The sequence below is a fragment of the Pan paniscus genome, chromosome 3, assembly GCF_029289425.2.
Source record: "Pan paniscus chromosome 3, NHGRI_mPanPan1-v2.0_pri, whole genome shotgun sequence".
NCBI classification, from domain to species: Eukaryota; Metazoa; Chordata; class Mammalia; order Primates; family Hominidae; genus Pan; species Pan paniscus.
The window spans coordinates 149,203,215-149,229,059 of NC_073252.2; the positions used below are offsets into that span (position 1 = coordinate 149,203,215).

The following is a 25,845-nucleotide window of genomic DNA, read 5'->3' on the forward strand; positions in this document are numbered from 1 at the left end:
ATGTTGGCCAGGCTGGTCTCGAACTCCTGACCTCAGGGAGTCCACCCGCATTGGCCTCCCAAAGTGCTGGGATTACAGGCGTGAGCCACTGTACCTGGCCCAGGTCTTCTTAAAGAATGTGATGAGTACGGGATTTTTAAACAACATGTAAATCTACTCATAGTTTCCATGGAACTTAAAATAACTTTCTCAAAATAAATTAGACAACTTTGGAATTCTAATAACAAAAAACAGTAAGCTGGTGGTCCAGAGAACTAATGCAGTTTTCAAAACTATCTAACTTAGTAGACAAAGCCACAGACTCTGAGAGGATATGACCTGACATCTTATATGAATCAACTAAAAAAAACTCTACAACTTGCAACACACAATAGAGGTGACTGAGGTTCAGCTATACCTAGTTGTGTAATTTTAGATAAAACCTTCTAACATTTCTGAGTCTCAGTTTACTCATCTTTAAAATGGGAACAATAAAACTTACCCTCTTCCCTCTCAGTTTGTTGTAAGAATCCAAATGAATGTAGTTGTGAAAGCCCTTCATAAATAGAAAAGCACCACATAAATGTAAAGTACTTCTAGAATACAGCAAGCAGCATACAGGTATAAATGCGTGGAGCATCAATAGTAACTGACTTATATGAGCAGTCAGTGTGATCACCTGGAAAAACATGGACTTCCACTTCAAAAAAAACCTGCATTCAAATCATCATTCCAGTATTTACTAGCTGAGGGACTGTGGATAAGTTGCTTAAATGTTTGTGAGCCTCAGTCTTTTCAATGATAAAATGAAGAAAATAATACCTACCTCACAGGTGATAACATAAAGAAGCACCTGGTACACAGTGAACACAGTGAATGTTCTTCTGTGCCCTCATACTGATGATATTATTTTACTCAAAGCACAACAGACAACAGTTATATCAGTCCTTCCAGGGTTTACCATAAACACATCAAAATATAGAAAGAGTAAATTTATTTAGCATTTAGTAAGCCCTATTATGTGCCTACTACTCTTCCAGATGTTGGGAGGAGGATCCAGAATCTTGTATATCCTCCCTTTGGAGAAATAATATTAAAATGTTGTATGTCAGGCAGAGATTCTCAAATCTGTTTGAGAATCTGACGAAAGCTATGGCATTTCTCCCCAAGGAAAGCTACAAAGCTTTTAGGGGACAATAAAGGAGATACAGGAGAATATTTTCATGACCTTGGATAGAAATCATGTTCTTAAAGGGGGGGAGGGGGGAAGAGACACAAATTATAAAGGAAAAGATTCATAAATTCATCTATACTGAAATGAAGAATTTCCACATCGAAAGAAACCATAGAGAAAATGAAAAAGTAAGCCAGAGTGGAGGTGGAAGAAGATATTTGTAACACACATAACCAACAAAAGTTGAGATTCCTGGGTAAACAAAGAACTCCAATAAATCAATAAAAAATAATAGGCAAAATGCTGTGGTATATATTTATACAATGAAAACAAACAAACAAAAAAACAGAACCGGGCACAGTGGCTCACGCCTGTAATTCCAGCACTTTGGGAGGCCAAGGCAGGCGGGTCACCTGAGGTCAGGAGTTCAAGACCAGCCTGGGCAACATGGCAAAACCCCGCCTCTACTAAAAATACAAAAATTAGCTGGGCATGGTGGCATGCACCTGTAGTCCCATCTACTTGGGAGGCTGAGGCAGGAGAAATCACTTGAATCTGGGAGGCAGAGGTTGCAGTGTGCCGAGATTACACCACAGCACTCCAGCCTGGGCAACAGAGCAAGACTCTGTCTCAAAACAAACAAAAACCCACAGCTACATATAACAATACAAATAAATCGTACAAACTTAATGTTGAGTGAAAAAAGCACCTGGACTAAAGCAGGGATGTTAGTATAAATAACATTATCAGTAGCCTTTATCCTCCCTTCTTCCCCCACCCAAGCTATCCTTCCTCTAGGGTGACTATCCTTGATTTGCCTGGGACTGAGGAGTTTCCATGAATGGGGGACTTTCAGTTTTAAAAGCTGGAAAAGTCCTGGGAAACTGGGAAGAGTTGGTCACCCAATCTCGTCCACCTATTCCCCGCACCCTCCACTTCTTGCCCTTGGCTAGCACTAACTAACACTAACACAGTGGCACTAACACACCAATCTCAGTTGTGCAGATAGAGATGAAGAATATGCAATCAATAACAGAAAGAAAAAAACCAAGAAACAAAAATGAAGTTGATCATAAATGCCAGGCTGTATAAATCAACCATGAAATCCTTTAAGCTACCGAGAAAACCCACAATGGAAACTAAGTCCTATAAGTTAGCCTGTGGAAATCTCCATGTTTATCTCATGGGTTTTCATCTGATCTACTAAAAAGGACAAATTAGCCAAAGGAACTATTTCTTAGAATTTAACAATCTGTGTTGGGGTGTGATTTCTCTCTTAATTACATGGAGTTTGCAAAGTGCATCATCCTTTTAAACCAGCAACATAAATGTTATCTGGGAATGTGTCAAAAATGAAAATTATCAGGCCCTATCTCAGACCAAGTGATCAGATACTGAGCGTGTACAAGGCCTTCAGGCAATTCAGATACATGTGGCAAAAGTTTGAGAACCACTGGATTAGTGTACCCACATCCTCTCTTCCTTGTTTGTAATGGGCATTTGGTGGATTAGTGAGACACCCCCAAGAATTCAGGTGTTGTGTCTAGCTTTCATATTACCACTCTCTGTCAGGTCAGGCAATTAAGGATCTTGGATACCACCATCAACAGTAAATATTTCACATAGTGCCAGATTTACGACACCTTAGCTTCAGCACATGAAACCCAAACAATGGAATACTCTCTGCTCCCCATTTACTTTCCTATATCTGCTTATTAACCTCATGCATCATGAGCTACTACAGAATTAACCCTCACTGGCCAGGTGCAGTGGCTCACACCTGTAATTCCAGCACTTTGGGAGGCTGAGGTGGGAGGAGTTCGAGACCACCCTGGCCAACATGGTGAAACCCCGTCTCCACTAAAAATACAAAAATTAGCCAGGCATGGTGGTGCACACTTGTAATCCCAGCCACTCTGTAGGCTGAGGCATGAGAATCACTTGAACCTGGGAGGTGAAGGTTGCAGTGAGCCATGACCACGCCGCTAGACTCCAGCCTGGGAGACAGAGCAAGACTCTGCCTAAAAAAAAAAAAAAAAAAATTAACCTTTCCTGAATTGACCTCAGTACTTGATTGCCTATAATTCTGCAAAAAAAAAAAAAAAAAAAAAAAAATTCAACTGAGCTTTTTATTTATTTTAGAATCATGCTGAAGATATTTTATTACTTTAAAAGCTGGGAAACATAAATACATTTTATAAAGAAGGTGGGCACCAGATCAACTATCATCCTTTGTTGTAAAATAAAATTGTGATTAATCAAACCCAATTTTCTTAACATCATTTTAAAAACACACACACATTTATTTCCTAAGGATGCCCTACAAGGACTGTCCTGTGCTCAGAACCTGCCTGGGGCTCTTGGCCTTTGAATGAAAAGAACTCATTCCAGACATTTCATAATCTCAAGTCATTACTTGCTTTCTGCTGGGTTGATAAAATACAGGACGATTCCACTTAAATGATCTTAAAAAGGTAAAACTAAACAATATTTTATAGAGATGCATATGTGTATGGTAAAACTGTACAGAATAAAAAGGAAATAATAATCACAAAGGTTAAAAAAATGGTTACATCTAGGGGAGAGAGGCGGCTAAGTCTAGGAGGGATGGGAATCCATTTCTAAGGAACTGACTATATCCTATTTCTTGACTTGAGCATGAGTTACAAGAGTTTTTACTTTATAATTTACAAATTTCGTATGTTCTTCTGTATGTAAGTTACAAAAATAAATAAATGCACTTACACAACCACTCCAAAATTTAGCAGGGAGAGAAGGAAGAGTTCACAGACTACCTTAAGTCCATAAACCCCAGGTTTATGGTTATCAAGCTAGGTGAAATCAGAGAAAAGGAAACTCTTTAGATTGTAAAATGATAAGGGAAGGAGGGAGCACTGAGAACAGGAAAAGTGAAAAACTGAAAAGGTGATGCAGAAAAAACATGAAGCTTCTGCGTCAGTTCATACCCTCTCACTTGGAGGAGAGCAACATCTAGCACAGACATAACTAACAAATGCCCAAGCTTGGTAAGGAATGTGTTAGTGTCTGAAAAACATGTTAACTAATAAGGGGAAAGTGGAGCTCAGCTTGTAAAGAAATGTAAACTATTAAATAATTTCTTCTAAAAGAAATAAATCCAAAAATCACAAGTTTAGCCCTCTTACTCATTCCATAACATCGTCCTCACACCCTTTAATGGAAAAAGGGCATATAAATGGTTAGAAAACTACAAACACCAATTACTGAATGCAAAAAGTACACAATGTCATGTCTCAGCAAAATATTATCAAAGAACCTAGAAAAGCCTTTGTCAACCTTGAGAAATTAGGGAACTGGTGAAAACTAATTACAGAATGTCATTTCCACCAGCTTTGGAATAAATACACATATTGCAACTAAATGATAAACACACATCTGGATCACATCTAGTCTGAACTCCAAAACAGGTCTTCACTGTACAGTCTCTTGTGAGAATGAAGCTTTCTGCTGAAGGTAACAGGAATCTAAGGTGGCCTACCCTGTTTAAATCCATAGGTCAGACATGGCGGTATATCTTTGTAAAGTTTTTTCATTGTACTCTTGCAAGAAATATTCACTTATATCCAGCAACTATTCATTATTTCACAAGGTTTGGGTTTACACTGAACAAAATTACCAATTATGTTCAAAACTGGTGTTCATATAGACAGCCAAATGCCTTATTTTGATGAAAAGTTGTAGTAATGAGCATGGAGAATTATTTTTATGTTCCAAGATTCTACCAAAGGCATTAAATTGACTATTTCTTCAAGATGTTCTTCTCAAGTTTTCCTTTCATCCTACTTTCTACCCTCCATTTGTTCCGCACAGATACAATATCTTCTCTATTTTTCCAACTTTCTCTTAGTGGTTAAGGGAGTCACACAGAAAAGCTTCTCCACTTCATGGAATATTCGCTATATTCCACTTTATAATGAGGCTCTCAGTGAATCGTTCTCCTCCGACTCTCTCACTTCCCTATCTCCCTTTTGTTGCCAGTCCCCCTAGGTTTGTTCTTCCCTCTTGTTTTCAGATAACTCGGATTACCCAGTTGGAACCAAAGGCCAAAGAATGTCCTCTCTATTATGTTTGATTGAAAAGCCGCCCGGAAGAGGGAAGGGGTGTGGATCTACACTTATTCACTCTTTCACTAATGTGCCAAACTATTTGATCCGTGCCGCTTTTGTGTACCCAAAACACAGTATCATAAAAGTAATTACAGGCCCGAAAATGATTCTCAGCCCAAATGAATGGCCTTTTGGAATGCTATATTCTGGACTTCTCTTTGCGTGGGGGAGGGTCTCACAACTAACGAAAACAAGTCCTACAGAAAACTGGTGAGCTCGGCGGCTGGGGGAGGGAGGGAGGGGGGTCACAGGTCCGAAGTGCAAGGGACGCCGAAACAGGACTTGCCTCAGTTATGAGCACGTGCTCTGACCTGGCTGCGGCGGCGCAGGCAAACCCCTCGGAAGGTGTCGTTGTCCACCGAGACGGCCACTGACCTCTGACTCATCCAGAGATAAGTCATCAACCAGGCCACAAGTCCCAAGCCAGCAGCTCCTGGATTTAGTGTGCACGGAAAATTTGGAGTTTCAGCTGTACGACCACTAGCAGTTAAACACGGGTCTGAATTTCCTCGGGCTCGGCCGGAAAGTGAGGATGGCGATGGAAAGGCCACCCTCCCCGAGTCTGGCCTCTGAGAGTTAAAGAAGCCGGTCCCATCCCGGCGCGTGAAGGAGCTGCCGCTGTGTGGGGCAGGACCCGAGCGGCCCCGGAGCGCGCAGCTCTAGGTCCCCGCCGCCCCGTCCCCGCGCCTCTCACCTGCGGCCGAGTGGCCCGAGAGCGCACGGCCCCGGGCGCGGCGCTGGCCACCAAGTTCGCGGCGCTCGCGTAGCTCTTCCTCCTCGTCCTCCCGCCGCCGGCCCTCAGCCATGGGCGAGGCGCGGGGCGCAGCCGCGGGATGGCCGGCGAGCTGCGGCCCCGGCGCCCCAGAACGCCGGCACCCGGCGCCCCACGCCACCGCCCTCGGGCCGGGGGGAAGGCGGCTCCCGGAGAGGAGGCGGCGGCGGCGGCTGTGGAAATGGCCACCTCCGCGAACTCCACCTGCAGCCGGCCGGGCAGCGGCAGGGCGCGGGCCGAGCCGATTCCCCGCCTCCTTGCGGCGTCCCGGCGGCCTCTTAATCCCTGGCCTTTCCCACTCCCACTCCCGCTCTCTTCCCCCTTCCTCTTTGCCTTCCCCGCCCCGTAGAGCTCCACCGCGGATCGGGCGGGTTCGGGCCTGGCCTCGCCTCCTCAGGGAGGGGTTATCGGCCCCTAAGGCCGCCCTACAGCCACACACGCTGGAAACACCAGCTCGACCCAAACAAACGTGTGCAAAATAAATAAACGGGATAGGAAGAGGGGAAAGAGGAGGTGGCCTGGCCTCTTCCTGCCTTTTCACGATATTCCAGTGTCAACAGGAAACCCATTTGTTTGACACTTAAACAAAAAGAGGAGGAACCCGACCGGGGCCGAACTGGGAGAGATGGGACAGCTGGGAGCTGCTGAACTTTGGAACAAACTTGGCTTGGAGTTGGGTCGAGCCTCTGCGATGCACACTTTTTTCTTTCCCTCTCTTTTCGCCCTTAAAAACCTACACTTGCGGGAGCACAGAGGATTTTTAGGGCAGTGAAACTACTATGCGTATGATTCTGTAATAGCGGATGCCTTTGTCCAAGCCCATAGAATGTACAAAACCAAGAGTGAACCGCAATGTAAACTATAGACTTTGGGTGATTATGAGGTGTCAATGTGGGTTCATCAATTGTAGCAACTGTGGCACTCTGGTGGGGGATGTTGATAATGGGGGAGGCTATGCATGTGTGGGAGCAGGGGGTACATGGGAAATCTCTGTACCTTTAGCTCAATTTTGCTGTGAACCTAAAACTGTTCTTAAAAATAGTCTAGTAAGACTGGAAGCGGTGGCTCACGCCTGTAATCCCAGCCCTTTGGGAGGTCGAGGCGGGCAGATCACGAGGTCAGGATATCGAGACCATCCTGGCTAACACGGTGAAACCCCGTCTTTACTAAAAATACAAAAAAAAAAAAAAAAAAAAATTAGCCAGGCGTGGTGGCGGGCGCCTGTAGTCCCAGCTACTCGGGAGGCTGAGGCAAGAGACTGGCCTGAACCCAGGAGGCAGAGCTTGCAGTGAACAGAGATCGCACCACTGCACTCCAGCCTGGGCGACAGAGCGAGAGTCCTTCTCGAAAAAAAAAAAAAAAGTCTAATAAAAATGTTTTATAATAAATCAAGCCTCACTGTATTCCAGTTCCTTTAGGGCTAGGATATGGCTACAATTCCTAGAAGAACAGGAAGAAATGTGTTAAAGAGACCCATACGTGATTATTTGTAGAGAGGCAACTAGGGGAAGTGGAGAGACCACTGGCTCTGGAGTCAGAAACTGTAATTTGAAGCACTTAGCTGTGTGAGCTACCCCTAAGAAAGTTTTTCAAAGCTGGAAAGAACCGTGTAACCAAAGTTGTGTGTACCTGCACAATACACATCTTAGGTTCAGTAGGTGCACGTACCTACTTTCACACAGAGAGGAAAAGATTCTGGAATTTCACCAAAAGATACCCAAGTAGCAGGCAGAAATATTACCTGGACATGAAACCTTAGGAAATTCCTGAGTGCGATGAACAGGCCTTTATCTTTGGCGTCTTGCTCTATTTCTGAGAGATTACCGAGAGCTCCTAATGTTCAGCAAGTAGGAGAGAAAAAGAAAGGGAGAAAAGGGTCACTGAAAATAGAATTGCCTGCCACACCTGAGTGCTGTTTCTTTGCCTTTTCAATAGTGGCTGTTGCTGCCTGAGAAAATCTTTCCGCTTTTAAGCAGATAAGAACCACAATCGATTTTGTGGAATTGAGGTCAAATCCACAAGTTAAAACTTTATTACTGCATAAGCGATTAAATAAGTAGACAGAGAACTGGAAATTAAGCCAACAACAACAAAACAAAGGTTCTGGACCTTTAGGGTTGTTTTAAATGTTTGGTAAGTGAAACCTTATTTGTCACTTCCCTTCAAGGATGAATAATTTAAAAATCCCTACCTTGACCAACAGTACCATTTCATTAAGCCATTGGAGTCAGTTTCTACTGTCATTGAGTCTTAATTTTTTTTTTTTTTTTTGAGACTAGAGTCTCACTCTATTGCCGAGGCTGGAGTGCAGTGGCACGATCTCGGCTCACTGCAACCTACGCCTGCCGGGTTCAAGGGATTCTCCTACCTCAGCCTCCCGAGTAGCTGGGATTACAGGCATGCACCACCACGCCCGGCTAATTTTTGTATTTTTAGTAGAGACGGGGTTTTACCATGTTGGCCAAGCTGGTCTCAAACTCCTGACCTCGTGATCCACCCGCCTCAGCCTCCCAAAGTGCTGGATTACAGGTGTGAGCCACTGAGCCCAGCCATTGAATCTTAATTTGGAAAGGCGTGAAAGTTGTTCTGGGTTTCCCAGCCAATTAGAGCTTCGGGAATCCACATTTTTGTGGTGGGTGGGTGGTGCATGCCCAAGCCCACTCTACAATTAGCAAACATTTATGGTAACTGTTGTGTGCCAAGTACCACGCTAGGTGCTGTGGGGAGACTCAAAAGAAGGAAAGAAATATCCATGATCACATCCTATGGTAGGTGCTTTGCACATATGTCTTCTCATTGCAAAAGAACAAAACATGTTCCCTGTCCTCCAATGAGAGAGGAAGGTCTATACAGTTTACACAAAACGAGACAAAACTTGGTAAATTCTTCAATAAAGATATAACTTTGGACAGGGTGCCAACATAATTCAACAGGGAAGGAATTGTCTTTACAACTGGATATCCACATGCATATGAATGAATTTGAGCCCCTATTTCATTCCATATGCAAAAATTAACTCAAAATGGATCATAGACCTAAATGTAAGAACTAGAACTATAAAACTCTTCGAAGAAAACATAGGATTAGATCTCTGCGACCATGGTTTAAAAAACAATTTTTTGGATATGATACCAAAATACATAAATATCAGAAGAAAAAATAAATTGGACTTAGCAAAATTTAAAACTTTCGTGTTTCAAAGGACACGATTATTAAAGTGAAAAGACAGAAGGGGAGAACATACTTTCAAATCATAAATCTAATAAGGACCTTATATTCAGAACATATAAAAAACAACAATAGTTGTTTAAAAACCCAATTAGGCCGGGTACAGTGGCTCACGTCTGTAATCCTAGCACTTTGGGAGGCTGTGGCGGGTGGATCAGGAGTTCCAGACCTGCCTGGCCAGGAGTTCAGGAGGTCAGGAGTTCCAGACCTGCCTGGCTAACCATGGCCAACATGGTGAAACCCCATCTCTACTAAAAATACAGAAAATTAGAGAGGCACGGTGACGCATGCCTGTAATCCCAGCTACTCGGGAGGCTGAGGTAGGAGAATCACTTGAACCTGGGAGGCGGAGGTTGCAGTGAGCTGAGATCCCGCCACTGCACTCCAGCCTGGGCAACAAGAGTGAAACTCTGTCTCAAAAAAAAAAAAAAAAAAGATGAACTTTGAAAACATTATGTCAAGTTAAAGAAGCCAGAGACAAAAGATTCCTATGATCTTGTTTATATGAAATATCTAGAATGGGCTAATCCATGGAAACAAAATGTAGGTTAGTGGTTGCCAGGGGAGGGGAGAATGGGGAGTGATGGCCAATGGGTATAAGGTTTCTTTTTGAGGTGATCAGAATATCCTAAAATCAGAAGTGGTGGTGGTTGCACAATTTTGTAAATATAAGGGATACATTTTTGGTACATGAATTATATCTCAATAAAGCTGTTTTTTAAAAAGATATAACTAGCTCACTACAAAAGCACAGAAAACAAACCAGGGAGAGGACTGCACTCTGAAGTCATCATATTGAGGAAGAGAAACCAGATAGAAGTTACAAGCCAGAACAATGTAATTATATGAAAGCAAACCAAAGGTGCGGCCAACTAGTAACTAAATAAACGTGCTCAAACATCCTACCCACCCAAGTGACACAACAAGAGCCAAACCCATAGAAGGAAAGTGATAAGAAACTTGGAATGAAAATTTACATCCTAAGAGTAAAACAAGATTCACCCTCAAAGCTTGAAGGTATAAAAATTTTTTGTAAGAGATAATGAAAAAGGGCCCCCATTTTAAAGGACAATGTTCTTGGTTTCTCACTTTAGATATATAATCTTACATGAAGCAAAATGGTCTGCAAATAGAACACTACAAAAAATAAGAATATACTATATAAATATATATGTGGTGCAGTGTTTAGCAAATAGAAGCACAATAAATATTTGTTTAATGACTGAATGAATATAATTCCAATTTTCTCCTGCTGAATCACCAGAAGGCATGAGTCTCAAGGCTTTTAACTTAAAAAGTAACTATCTGGAGTTAAAAGTTTTCAGTTGAAGACTTCAATGGAGAAATAAGAAGGAAGAACAGGGATATACAATGGATTTTAAAACTACAGCATCTCCAAAGTTTTAGCTCTTCACGTAACAGAATTTTAAGATATATTAAAGTAGAAGAGTGAGTCCATGAGTGGTTATTATGTTATTCTCCATATTTTCTATTTGCTTTTAATTTTTCATTTCAAAAAAAATAAAAGCAGGCTGGGTTCCATGGCTCATGCTTAAGGGCAGGAGTTCAAGGCCAGACTGGGCAACATAGTGAGATCCCATCTCTATTTAAAAAAGAAAAAATTAGTTGGGCCTGATGACATGTGCTTGTAGTCCCAGCTACTCAGGAGGCTGAGTTGGGAGACTGACTGCTTGAGCCCAGGAGTTGGAGGCTGCAATGAGCTATAATTATGCCACTGCACTCCAGCCTGGGTGACAGACTGAGAACCTATATTAAAAATAAAGGAAAAGCTAAAAGTACAGTATAATAGATTGAGATAGCTATAGTTTCTGTTTGTCCAGTGCTGTTTGTCCATAGTTTCTGTTTGTCCACTATAGTTCTGTCTGTCCACTTTAGGAAATTCTCCCTGTGGCAGATTATTGCAAAACTGTTCCAAAATCTTTATGCCTCCCTCTATTTATATATTTCTAATGTACATTTGCATCTTCTTCATCAAGAAGTGGTTCCAAATTCCAGCTACTCAGGAGGCTGAGGCAGGAGGATCACTTGAGCCCAGGAGTTTGAGGCTGCAGTGAGCTATGATTTTACCACTGCACTCTAGCCTAGGTAGCTGAGTGAGACCCTGACTCTAAAAAGTAAACACAAAAAAACAGGGTTCCCTGTATCCATGAAGCCAAGCTAGCCCTGGCATTTGCTTTGGCTGACTAGAATATGGCAGAAAAGACAGTGTGTGAATTCCAAGTCTAGACCTCAAGAGGCCTTGTTTGCTTCAGTTTGTTCTCTTGGATGATGTATTAGTCTGTTCTCTTACATTGCTATAAGGAACTACTGAGACTGGATAATTTATAAGAAAAGAGGTTTAATTGACTCACAGTTCTGCAGGCTGTACAGGAAGCATGGCTGGGAAGACCCCAGGAAACTTAAAATCATGGCAGAAGGTGAAGGGGAAGCAAGTATATCTTCACATGGCCAGCAGGAGAGGGAGATAGAGAGAGAGAAAGAGAGAGAGACAGAGAGAGAGAGAGATGGATGAAGAGGGAAGTGCTACACACTTTCAAACAACCAAATCTCATGAGAACTCACTATCATGAGAACAGCAAGGGGGAAATCTGCCCCCATGATCCAATCACCTCCCACCAGGTCCTTCCCCCAACATTGGGGATTACAATTTAACACGAGATTTGGGTGGGACACAGAGCCAAACCATATCAGATACCTTCTACCACCATGTGATCAAGCCAACATGAGCCAACTAAAGAATGCAACACTACATGAAGGAAAGGCCAGTTGTCCCAGTTGAGGCCATTTAGACCAGCATGCAGCCAACCAACCCCCAAACATGTGAAAGAACCCAGTTAAGATCAACAGAAATGCTTATCTAACCAACAAATGACCACAGACACATGAGTGACCCAACTAAGACTAAAACCACTGCCACCTGGCCTGTAAACTTGTATGTGGTAAGAAGTGCTTACTGTTTTATATCAGTGAGGTTATGTGATTGTTTGCTATGCAGCATGTGCTGATTTGGGATTCTCCAGGAATCAGTGGGCTGAAAGAGAGTTCTAGTACAAAAGTTTAGAGGGTTAACACCTGTGAAAGGAGCAAGGGAGACAGAAAGATTGGTCAAGGGGAACTGTCATACCACTATGCAGACCTGACAAAGCCTCTGCTAGTCCAACGGGAAGCTCTAGAATAAAGATCAGAATTCCACTTTTAATGTAAATGGGTGGGCCCTTGAATCACCACCTTGCTGAGTCATTGACTTAGACTGCATGAAAGCTGAGGCAGACACTGTGGGAGACACAAAGAGATGTGCCTCCCACGTTGACTTAGACTGCATGAAAGCTGAGGCAGACACTGTGGGAGACACAAAGAGATGTGCCACTCAAATCTCCCTCCAACAAAGCCTTGCTGCCCAGGTATGCTGGATATGGTATGCTATGTCAGTATGCTGACAGTCCCTAGCTTCAGTGTCTGCCTCAGCTGTCGTGCAGATCTGTTCCTTGTATCCTGAAAATCTACTTTTCCATACATGTTCAGGAAATAGCTCAGGTTACCCTCCATCACCACAGTTGGTCTCAGGGCCTCCAGTATAGTCTCCCTTCTCCACACTCCATCTAAATTCCTCTTGCCCCCCAGCCACCACCTCTGCTGGTCTTGGTGGCTTATCTAGTGGTATGACTCAAACATTCATTATTGAGTTTTCTTAGCCCCTAGTGATCATATCCTTCTCAGGTGGGAGTTGCTTCACTTGTCTGTTCACAGTTATGATCTATCAAGGGAGAACCAACAACCAAGAAGCACCCAAATGGGTCATCTTGAGTTCCACACACATGTCTCCTGTTCCCGTTGTGTAAGATCAGTCTTACCTTCCACTGTTGATCAGAGTTATTATTTCTGCCAAGATGGTCAGTCTTCTTACCTGCTGGCCCCTAGCCACAAGAAACTCAGTGCCCAGAGGGCATCCATAATTTGTAATCAGTTGGACCTTAGCTGCATCCTCTGGTGAGCATGTGCCCCTGCTGGCAACAGGACCTCTAACCTTATGGAGCCCCGGAAGCAAGACGTCCCCAGTAGGCCATTGGGAGTGATTGTAACTGCAGCCAATCCTGGGTCCACCCCTGATTCCAAATTTACAGATTCTGATTGGAGATACAGCACCATGTAAAGGTCTCTGATACAATGTGTATACTGCATTCTGGAAGATTAAGCTCCATATTCTCAGGGTATTGCCTCTGACTTTGCATTTCATTTATGCCTTCAGCAGGAATACACATATATAAACTACAGGTAAGAAGTACAACATATAAAACATTTTTTTTTTGAGATGGAATCTCACTCTGTTGCCCAGGCTGGAGTGCAGTGGCACGGTCTTGGCTCACTGCAACCTCCACTTCCCAGGTTCAAGCAATTCTCCTGCCTCAACCTCCTGAGTAGCTGGGACTACAGGCGCACGCCACCACGCCCTGCTGATTTTTGTATTTTTAGTAGAGACAGAGTTTCACCATGTTGGTCAGGCTGGTCTCAAACTCCTTGACCTCATGATCTGCCTGCCTCGGCTTCCCAAAGTGCTGGGATTACAGGCATGAGCCACCACACCCAGCCAAAACTTTTTAAAGTAAGTGTTATTTCACCCATCAAAAACAAATCTATAAAGCATGTGAACATAAATTCTAAACTTCTTAAAGTTATATTCATAAAACAAGTTATTATTAGTCCTTCCCCTCAAATAAAAATGAACCGTATATTGCAAAATCAAGACGAGGACTCTTAAGAGCTGTAGCTTCAGGTTCTAAATATAATAAAACACCTGCAAGTGTCAAAAATGAGGGAGCATTTCCTTATTCCTTCATTTTGAAGAGTTATTCAGACTCATCTAAAAAAGAAAATGTTAATGACACATCTGAAAAAAAAATGTTAATGGTTTATATAGTGACCTAGAGCTTCTAATGTTCTTAGAAAGTCACGTCAGGTCAAGTTTTAATCCTTTTCTTTCACCATTTTTCTTTCTTTCTCTTTATTCCTGTCCATCTTTCAACTTCAAGATTTTCCCCTTTCTTCTTCCCTTCCTTTCAGTTTGCCTTTACCACTTTCTCTTTATGCCTCCTTGGCACTCTTTGGTTTTCTTAACTGCTGTGTGCTTCAATTTCTTCATCTGTAAAATGAGGATAATAATAATAATAGCTATCTCACAAGAACATTGTAAAGATTAAAATGAGTTAATATACTGTATTGGTTTGCTGAGGCTGCCATAAAAAAAGTACCACTAACTGAGTGGCTTAAACAACTGATATTTATTGTCTCATAGTTCTGGAGACTACACGTCCAAGATCAATGTGCTGGGAGGGTCCTGTTCCCTCTGAAGTCTCTGGGGAAGGATCTGTTCCAGGCTTCTCTTCCAGCTTCTGGTAGGTCCTTGTCTTTTGGCAGCATAACTCAAATCTTCACGTGACGTTCTCCCTGCATGCTTGTCTCTGCATCCAAATTTCACCTGTTTATATAGACACCAGTCATATGGGACTAGGGCCCCACCCTATTTCAGTATGACTTTATCCTAAATAATCACATTGGCAGCAACCCTATACCAAATAGGGTCACCTTCTGAAGTACTGGGACATTAACATAGGAATATTGGGGGAACAAAATTCAACTCATGATATATACATAAATCCCTTAGAACAGCTCCTGGCATATAAAAGCACCACGTAAGTATTTGCTATTTATTGAATACATCCTGTACGTGCAGCCCTGTGTGAGATACTAAAGATATAACAGTGAATAGACACAGATCTGTCCTTAAGATCTACCATGGATAAGATCCATGGTAGATGCAGGGTGACCAACCATCCCAGTTTGTCCAAGACTGATGTGTGTTTGGGAGGTTTTGAGACACAAGACTTTCAGTGCTAACTCCATAAAAGCCCCAGGTAAACCAGGCCAAGTCATTCACCCCAGAGGTGAACAAGATAGGGAGGATATACTCTTAGAGGGAACACAGAAGAGGCATAGTGGCAAAAACTGCTAGTTTCCCCCAATATCTGTTATCTCCTTGGCATTTGGCGGTCAAGAATAGAGACGACATTCTCCAGTGTCCCATGGCATTATGCACGGCCATGTGATTATGTTCTGGCCAGTAGGAGATGGTACATATGACTTTACAAGAATGTATTGAAGGGAAGAGGCATTCCTTCTTTAGCCCTTTCCTCTGTTGACTAGAATTTGGATGTAATGGCTGGAACCAGAGCAGTCATCTTGGATCACAAGAAGAAGGCCAAATGTTGAGAAACTGAAAAAAGACTGGACTCTTGATGATTATGGAGAAGGCATATCTGCTATGAACCTCATACTTCTAGACTTCATTTATGGGGGAAAAAAAGAAACTTCTACTTTTTAAAGATATGGTTATTTTGTGTTTTCTGTTACATACTTAATATAATTCAAAGTAATACAGACATTAAATTCTGTTTTAAACAGTCATGAAGGTTGCTAAGAGGGAAAGAAAGTGTACCAAACGATAGAAACCGTGTATGTCACGCTTGCAACAAAAAGAGAATCTGGGCCGGGCACAGTGGCTCACGCCTGTAATCCCAGCACTTTGGGAGGCCAATGCGGGCAGATCACAAGGTCAGGAGATCAAGACCATCCTGGCCAACCTAGCAGATGGGGTGAAACCCCATCTCTACTAAAATACAAAAAATTAGCCGGGAGTGGTGGCGCACGTCTGTAGTCCCAGCTACGCGGGAGACTGAGGCAGGGGAATCGCCTGAACCTGGGAGGCGGAGGTTGCAGGGAGCTGAGATCACGCCACTGCACTTCAGCCTGGAGACAGAGCAAGACTCTGTCTTTAAAAAAAAAAAAAAAAGAGTCTAGAATAAATTTCGGTCTTATAGAGTGGACTAAATTATTACAAAATATCTCTAATGAATTGAGGGAAATCTCCAAGGGCCAAAAATAAATAAGGAGCTAAACCAGAGTGTCAATAATAGCTGGCACACATATGATGCTATTCTAAGTGTTTTACATAGCTCAACTCACTTAATCCTAACAAAAACTCCATGAGGTAGATACTGTTTGTATCATCATCTTACAGAAAAGAAAACTGACATAAGAGTTATAGAGATATAATGATAAGGTACAATGAATGTCCAACTAGAATTCTAGAATGGAAAAGAGAAAAGAACTGAGGAAAGGCAACATTTGAAAACATAATGACTGAAAATGGTCTAGAATTAATAAATGTCATGAATCTTCAGATAAATGAAGTGCGATGAATCTCAATTTGGTCTCTAAAATAATGCTAATACAAAACACAATAGCTAAATTTATTCAATACTTAAGAGTTAGGTACTATTTTAAGTACATTACATAAATTATATCATTTAATCTTCACAGCAACTTTAAGGGATAGTTCCTGTGATTATTCCCACTTTGCAGAAAAGGAAACTGAGGCACAGAGAAGTCAAGTAACCCTCCTAAGGACACAGAGCCTGCAAACAATAGAGCTGGATTCAAACTCAGACAATTTGATCCCAAAGAAGGCACTTTTCACATCACTTCTTTGCAAAATCTCCTCTGGGGGACAGCAAAGAGTTTGGGATATTTAAGTGGAGCAGACCAAATGGCAATTAAAGGTATAGGTCTTTTCATTGTCCAATAGAACTTCCTGTGATGATGGCAATGCTCTATATCTGTGTTGTCTAATGTGGTAGCAAGGAGCACATTTACTATTGGACACTTGAAATGTGGCTAGTGCAGCTGAAGTGCTAAATTTTAAATTTCATTTATTTTTAATTAATTAAAATTTAAATTTAAATCCCTACATGTGACTGATGGCTACCATATTGGACAGCACAGGTTCAGAGCTAGTGCAGAAATCCAATTTGAAGGCAAGGTTAATTCACTACTCCTCTTGACCTCATACTGAAATAGCTGGGTGCCTCCCAATTTTAGATGAGAAAAACTAATAAACTAAAGTTTCTTCTTAAGCAAGGAATAGTCAAAAATTACCTTTGAATAGCTTTTTATTTATTTATTTTTTGAGATGGAGTCTTGCTCTGTTGCCCAGGCTGGAGTGCACTGGCGCTATCTTGGCTCACTGCAACCTCTACCTCCTGGGTTCAAGGGATTCTCCTGCCTCAGCCTCCTGAGTAGCTGGGATTACAGGTGTGTGCAACCATGCCTGCTAATTTTTGTATTTTTAGTAGAGACGGGGTTTCATCATGTTGGCCAGTCTGTGGTCTCAAATTCTTGACCTCAAGTGGTCTGCCCGCCTCAGCCTCCCAAGATGCTGAGATTTACAGGCATGAGCCACTGCACCTGGCCCTTTGAATAGCTTTTAATTGCCTGTAAAGAACTGTATATATATTTTGTTTATGCCACCATGTCAGGTAATGTGTATGTGTAGTGTATGTAGGAATGTTTAGAATTAGGAAACATAAAGAGAAATCTGCAAAGGCGCGAAAAGAAGTGTCCAGTGAGGTGGGAGAACCAAAAAAGGAGGCTTTTCATTAGGCAACGTGAAGAATGTGTTACAAGAAGAGAGTGCATTCTGTCAGATATTGCTGATAGCTTATTGAATGGGATAATCAAGGTAAGGTTATTGTTCATGCTATTTAAATTATTGTTCTATCCTTTCTTTTCCTCTAGTACATATAGTAGAATACAGACAAGTTAAATGCACATATCATGTGAACACATGATAAATACATATGTATACATGTGTACATACACACTGTAAAATTCCTTGAGGTATAAAACATTATATTAGTTTTCTATTGCCTCATATGAAATTACTACAAATTTAGCAGCTTAATAACAGCATCCAGTTATTAGCTGACAGTTCTGCCTAGGCTGGGTCAAATAGGTTTCTGGTTAGGGTCTCACAAAGTCAAAATCAAGGTGTGGCCTAAGGCAGGCTCTTATCTGGACGTTCTGGAGAATAATCTATTCCCACGCTCATTCAAGTTGCTGGCAGAATTCACTTCCTCGTGGTTGTGGGACTGAAGTTACCATTTTCTTCCTGGCTCTCAGTTCCCAGAAGCCACTCTTGGGTTCTTTCCACATGGCCCCTCCATCTTCAAGTCAGTAACGGTACACTGAATCCCTCTTGTGCTTTGAATCCCAGCTTTGTCGTCTGCAACCATCTAGAGAAAATTCTCTGCTTTTAAAGGTTTCATATGTGTATGTTAGGCCCATCCAAAATAATCTTCACACAACATAGCATAATGGTAGTGGTGATATCTCATTATATTCTCAGGTTCCACCCACAGTCAGAAGGATGAGGATTGTTGGGGGTCATTTTAGAAGTCCATCTACCACAAACATTATCTCACCTACCTTCAAAATTTGTCAGTTGAGAAAGTTCTTCAACCTAAGAAATTTCCTAAACAGAGTGCTTTTCTGAATTAATAATGTCTTAAAAATCAGTGAAATACAATTATACAAAGTCTGTATTTAAAAGCCAGCTGAGATTTGTTGAACTCCTGTTATGGATTAGGTACTGTCTGAGGCACAGGGGATACAGAAGTGAATAAAGCAGACATAGCTCCTAATGGCTCCTCCTTACTACTCTATCTTTGACTCCTTGTTTGCTTTGTCCCCCATTTCAATCAGACTGCAACCTCAAATGCCTTCAAGGACCAAGATAATATAACTGAGCAAGACAATGAGGAAATGGGAAGATCAGGTGAATGGGAGAGCTGACGCCCATTTGAGAAGGGCAGCAGCAAGTCAGTTGCTGCAGGAATGTGGAACCAGTTTTTTCTTTTCAATTTTCTTTCTTTCTTCTTCTTTTTTTTTTTTTAGAGACAGGGTCTTGCTTTGTTGCTCAGGTTGGAGGGCAGTGGCATGATCATAGCTCACTGCAGCCTTGAGCTCCTGGGCTTAAGTGATCCTCCCACCTCTGCCTCCCAAGGTATTGGGATTACAGGTGTGAACCACCACACCTGGCCTGGGACCAGTCTTGACAAGAATTCTGGTGATGACAGCAGAACTCAACAGAGTACCCAAAGCAACAGGTCACAAAAGGGTTCTTGGGGCCAATGCAAATAAGTCTATTAGCAGATATCCTGTCCCAAAAAGTGCCATGATAGAAAAAAGGAGAAAAGCGCTGTACTGGGAAATAATAGGGGTACGCAGGTATCAGACAGTAGCCAGAGGAGCTGAAACACAGAGATGCCTGAACTGGACACCACACAGAGCACTGAGCAATAAAGCAAGGTATTGCCCGTTATGTATTCAGAGAAAATGACAGGTTTTGGGTTCATGCTTAGGAATGCTGAGGTTGGCCTTGCTGGGGGTTCTCTACTTTATGGCCTTATCTTTCCTGCTTCTCTGAATGGAAGAGCTGCCAAACAGGACCACTAGCCATTCTCTGTGCTGACCTACAAAAACTCCAACACCAGCCAGGACCAGTGACTCACGCCTGTAATCCTAGCACTTTGGGAGGCCAAGGCAGGCAGATCACAAGGTCAGGAGATCGAGACCATCCTGGCCAACATAGTGAAACCCCATCTCTATTAAAAATACAAAAATTAACTGGGCGTGGTGGCGCACGCCTGTATTCCCAGCTACTCAGAAGGCTGAGGCAGAAGAATCACTTGAACTCGGGAGGCAGAGGTTGCAGTGAGCCGAGATCTTGCCACTGCACTCCAGCCTGGCGACAGAGCGAGACTCCATCTCAAAAAAAAAAAAAACCCAAAACAAAAACAAAAAACACCAACACCAGTGCTCAGCCCTCAGCCTGGAGCACCATCCGGCTCTGCTCCACTAGTGAACATCCTCCACATCTTCCTGGCTCAATTAGAGACTCTGCCTTCCTTAGGAAGCATCTCCTGAACCCCCTCTTCTCCCCAACCTAAATCCTGTTTCTCCTCTCTTTAGCCCCTATGCCACTTTCTACCTCCCCTTGTGAACATTTCACACTTGTCTGGTACAATTGTCCGTAGATGCATGTCATTCACCGAAATATTGCCAAGTGCTCCATACCTCCAGAAAAGAAAAATTACTAATCTTACTCTATGCCTTACATCTTAGTATTACATCTTACCATCTTTCATATTAATATTGCATGCCCTTGCTACAAAGTGTGATCCATGGACCAGCAGTGTCAGCATTACCTGACAGCTTATTTAAATACAGAATATCAGCTCCACCCCAGACCCATTGCGTCAGACTCTACATTTTAATAAGATCCCCAGGTGATTCACATGCACAGTAAACTTTGAGAAGCACTGCTCTATGCACTCACCAGTGCAAACCTATTGCAATGTAATGATTAAAATGTCTAACTTGAACACTTTGGTATAATTTTCTGGTATTATCAGACTGTAAACTCCACCAGTGCAGGGACTGTGTTTGCCTTTATCATGACTGCATTCTTAGAGCCTGACACCAAGCTAGGTACAGAGTAAATCCTCAGTAAAAACTGATTAAATAAGTAAATAATATTGGCAGAAAACATGTACGTTTTTATTATGGGAACAAGAAGATATGCTATTAAAATGACCTCTTTTGGTTGGGCATGGTGGCTCATGCCTGTAATCCCAGCACTTTGAGAGGCCGAGGCAGGTGGATCACTTGAGGTCAGGAGTTCAAGACGAGCCTTGCCAACACGGTGAAACTCTGTCTCTACTAAAAATGCAAAAATTAGCCGGGTGTGGTGGTGCACGCCTATAATCCCAGCTACTCGGGAGCCTTTGGCAGGAGAATGGCTTGAACCCAGGAGTCAGAGGGTGCAGTGAGCTGAGATCCTGTCACTGCAATCCAGCCTGGGTGACAGAGCAAGACTCTGCATGAAAAAAACAAAACAAAAAAAAACACCTCTTTTGGTTTGCTTTCATCTAAGTTATACTTTAAAATATATCAGATTAAATAGGTATTGATAATGTTCTTGAATTGTTCTTAATTGAAACTCAATGCTAATGCATTTTCTGTTATATTAAAATCAATACCAAATGTATTATTTAAAAAGCTAGGTGGAAATAATATTCTTCTTCCCCCAGTAGAGTACAAATAGCACCCTGCTCCTTCACTTTAAATCATATGATGTTTTCAACGGTGTAATAGAGATCAAAGGTAAATTTTCTATTTATTTATATTTCTCAAAATAAAGAGGCCATAGGATGATGAAAGTAAATGTCCTCATTTGCAAGCAATCCAACAATCTGGGGAAAAGAGTGAGTGAGTCTTCTTTAAGGACTTGTTCAATTTCAACATAATTTTCTGAACCTTCTGTTTGAATTGGTGTTTATTCACAAAACTTGTTATGTATGGAATCTTGATTACTGTGCTTCCCTCTAATTTTGCTTCTGAAAGACAAACATTTTTGCTTACCTTTGCTTATGTAGTGTCTCCATAGTAATTGTCAGAACTCTTCCTCAGCAACAAACCCACCACATTGACCTTAGCAAGACCAAAAATGTCTTACACAGAGCTTGTCTTATTCTGTGCATTCCAAAGGGAATGTTCAGCTTCAGCAATTCTTAGAGCTAAATATCATGAGCAAAGTAGTGGGACTGACATATTTTACGAGCGTTAGTACTTGGAGGCCCTTTCATAGCCTGGCCATGACCAGCATCCACTGCCCACTGTTCCCCTCCCCACCCTCTGCTGGTCACTGTCCTCAACACAGCCTTCTCTTTAATGTCTCCACCTGGGCTAAGATAGCAGGAATGAAGAGAAAAGATGGACTTCGGACAAACTCAGGTTCACTTCCTCATCCTGTGATTTTAACTGCTCTGAACTGTTTATTGATCAGTAAAGTAAGAGATAGCAATAACTAGGCCAGGTGCGGTGGCTCACACCTGTAATCCCAGCACTTTAGGAGGCCGAGGTGGGCAGATCACCTGACGTCAGGAATTCGAGACTAACCTGGCTAACATGGTGAAACCCTGTTTCTAATAAAAATACAAAAAATTAGCCTGGCATGGTGGCATGTGCCTGTAATCCCAGCTACTCGGGAGGCTGAGGCAGGAGAATTGCTTGAACCCGGGAGGTGGAGGTTGCAGTGTGCCAAGATTGCGCCATTGCACTACAGCCTGGGCAAAAAGAAACTCAGTCTCAAAAAAAAAAAAAAAAAAAGAAAAAAAAGAAAAAAGAAAGAAATCGCAACATCTAGCATTCAGAGCTGTTGTAAGGACTAAGTGAAGTAATAATGGTTAGCATTTAATGGGCACTTATGTTCGATGATTGTGCCAAATGCCCAATATTCAGAATTCTTTTTTTTTTTTTTTTGAAACAGAGTCTCGCTCTGTTGCCCAGGCTGGAGTGCAATGGTGCGATCTTGGCTCACTGCAACCTCCACTTCCCGGGTTCAAGCCATTCTCCTGCCTTAGCCCCACAAGCAGCTGGGACTATAGGCATGCACCACCACGCCCAACTAATTTTTGTACTTTTAGTAGAGACGGGGTTTCACCATGTTGGCCAGGCTGGTCTCGAATTCCTGACTTAAAGTGGTGGCTTACTCCTATAATCCCAGCACTTTGGGAGGCCAAGGCAGGATGATCGCTTGAGTCCAGGAGTTTGAGACCAGCCTGGGCAACATGGCGAGACCTTGTCTCTATATAATAAAAGAAAATTTTTTTTTTGAGACAGAGTTTCGCTCTTTTGCCCAGGCTGGAGTGCAATGGTGTGATCTCAGCTCACTGCAACTTCCGCCTCCTGGGTTCAAACGATTCTCCTGCCTCAGCCTCCTGAGTAGCTGGGATTACAGGCGCCCACCACAATGACCAGCTATTTTTTGTATTTTTAGTAGAGACACGGTTTCACCATGTTGGCCAGGCTGGTCTCAAACTCCTGACCTTGTGATCCGCCTGCCTCGGCCTCCCAAAGTGCTGGGATTACAGGTGTGAGCCACTGCACCCAGCTCAAAATAAAAAAATTTTAAAAATTAGCTGGGCACAGCATTGCATGCCTGTGATCCCAGCTACTTGGGAGGCTGAGTCAGGAGGATCACTTGAGCCCAGGAGGTCAAAGCTGCAGTGAGCCATGTTGGTGCCACTGCACTTCAGCTTGAGCAACAGAGCAAGACCCTGTCTCAAAAATAGACATAAATAAATAAATAAATAATAAAGCCTATAAATTATTTTTAAATAAAAAATTAGAATAATATGAACATAATAGCTTTAAAGTAGAAGACAGGCTCTATAATAATTACATCCAGCAAATATTTATTTACTGTCTATTCTGTGCTAGGCTTGGTGCTAGGTAGTGGAGTCATGTAAATGGAAGACCTTGTCTCTTCAGGGGATTTCAGTCCCATGCGAAACAGAGAGATAAAGAGATAATTTCCAATACACTGTGACAGGCTCAGGTATGCACAGAGGAAGCACATCTAATCCAGGCTGAGAAGGAGCTGTGGCTAGGGCAGGGAATTCTTGCTGGAGGAGGTTCTGCCTGAACTGAGTCTTAAAAACAAGCGGGCATTAACCAGGCAAAAAAGAGAGGAGGGTCTAAGAAGAGATTTCCAGGCATGATCAAAATAGAGAGTTATGAACACAGTATTCAGTGACTTACAAATAGTGAAATATTGCTGTGGCCAAGAGAAAAGGATTGTACGGGCAACAGGTGAAGCTGGTGAGATAAGCAGAGGTAAAATTATAAATAGTCTGTGTGTGTACCACGCCAAGAGACCCATTGATGGGGCATAAAGATCCATGGAAAGGTGTTTTTTTTTTTTTTTTTTTTTTTTTTTTTTTTTGAGATGGAGTCTCGCTCTGTTGCCTAGGCTGGAATGCAGTGGTGCAATCTTGGCTCGCTGCAACCTCCGCCTCCTGGGTTCAAGTTATTCTACTGCCTCAGCCTCCTGAGTAGCTGAGATTATAAGCATGTGCCACCATGCCTGGCTAATTTTTGTATTTTTAGTAGAGACGGGTTTCACCATGTTGGTCAGGCTGGTCTCAAACTTGTGACCTTGTGATCCGCCCGCCTCAGCCTCCCAAAGTGCTGGGACTACAGGTGTAAGCCACCATGCCCGGCCTCCCACAGAAGGGTTTTAAGCAGCAGAGTGAACGGGTGGCCAGGAAGAGCAATGAGAAGGGCTAGTATTTTTTGTTTGTTTGTTTTGTTTTGTTTTTTTCTTGAGAGAGAGTCTCACACTGTCACCCATGCTGGAGTACAGTGGTGCAATCTCAGCTCACTGCAACCTCCACCTCCCAGGTTCAAGCAATTCTCGTGCCTCAGCCTCCGGAGTAGCTGGGACTACAGGCACACGCCATCACACCCAGCTAATTTTTGTATTTTTTAGTAGCGATGGGGTTTCACTGTGGTTGGCCAGGCTGTGGTTTTGAACTCCTGGCCTCAAGTGACCCGCCCACCTCGGCCTCCCAAAGTGCTGGGATTACAGGCGTGAGCCACTGCGCCTGGCCAGGGCCAGTATTTTGAATTCATCTTTCTGTTTTTATCAAACCCTCCATTTCTGGGCAGCATTGCTGCTATCACTTAGGTCATTTGTTTCCTTGGAAAAGGTCTGGGAGCTGGCAGTCAAGGAAAATTTGGATTGGAGATTTTAGCAGCCAAATGGAGATGGAGTTGGGCATGAAATAGAGGCAGAGAACACGGATGCTTTATCTGGCTGCTCATGGCCCATCGAGGCTGCTTTTCTACAACACAGACTCTTTCCATTTCAATCCACTACTCATCAGCTCAACCCTGAGGATGCCATCTCCATAGTTCCAGAAGAGGACATAATTGAAATATGTAAGGAATATCGCCATAAATTGTTCTTTTCTTCTCAAATCTTTTATTGATCACTGTATGTGGTTAATATAGAAACTGAAGAGCAAGCACAAAGCCAGATGCATATAAAAAAACATGAAGGTACTATTAAACAAGATCTTGTAGAAGATAAGCTGAGTAGAATTTCTGGGCCATAAACTGGCTTCAGCTTCCATGAAAGTGTATAGGAGCCACTTCTGGGGAAATCAGTGGGCAAGGTCATGGGTGAGATCTGGGAAACAGAACTTAACTAAGGTTGGAGCAACTGGAAGGTGGCCTGGGTGCAGGACATCTGGCAAGACTATGGTCAGGGAGAGGGTTGCTCTGTATTTTCTGCTTCTAAGTTCACCAAAGCCCATCTCCAGTTCTGGAGTAGATCAAAGAAGAAAACTTCTATGGGATTTAATGAGTGTCCTCAGCTTATCCAGGCAGTAGGTCATAGTGGGCAACAGATGGGTAGGAGAAGAGAAACGCCATGAAAACATGAATAAGGCAAATCAAATACAAACAGCAACCTGGAATAGGCTCATACAGGCATTTGATCTGCAGGTTTTAAAAAGTACTAAAATGGTAGTTGACATCTTAGTGATAGCCTCTGCTGATGCATCTTCTTTCTGGCATTGCATTGTTCTAATTTGGAGTTGTTGCCCTCTACATCTGATATACAGCTAGTAGACCATCATCCTCAGGACTCCCTTCTATTTCCTTAGCGGGATCTTCTGTTTTCCTATAATCCATACCTTCTTCCTTCTTGATTTTCTCCATCTTTTTAATTTAGCACATCTTAGCTTAGCTTCTTAAGAAAGGAAAAGATTCTTGAGAATTTATGT

The 25,845-nt window shown here is 42.6% G+C and overlaps 1 protein-coding gene across 12 annotated transcripts in view; it reads right to left on the reverse strand.

Annotated features, from left to right (window-relative positions):
* Nucleotides 1-25,845, reverse strand: part of SH3D19 (SH3 domain containing 19) — a 232,464-nt gene that overhangs the window by 198,257 nt on the left and 8,362 nt on the right. For 3 of the 12 annotated variants that reach the window (XM_057302182.2, XM_063603588.1, XM_057302181.2), the window contains exon 1: nt 5,993-6,437. The exons of 2 other annotated variants lie outside the window; for them this stretch is intronic. Coding sequence is in view for 7 of the 10 variants with exons in the window: in XM_034959247.4 (XP_034815138.3) it covers nt 5,993-6,104 (112 nt within the window). In the remaining 3 variants the exon portion in view is untranslated. Of the gene's footprint in view, nt 1-5,992; nt 6,668-25,845 lie in introns of those variants that run through there. 7 more of the 12 variants (XM_055111911.3, XM_034959248.4, XM_034959247.4 and 4 more) reach the window with 6 other exon arrangements.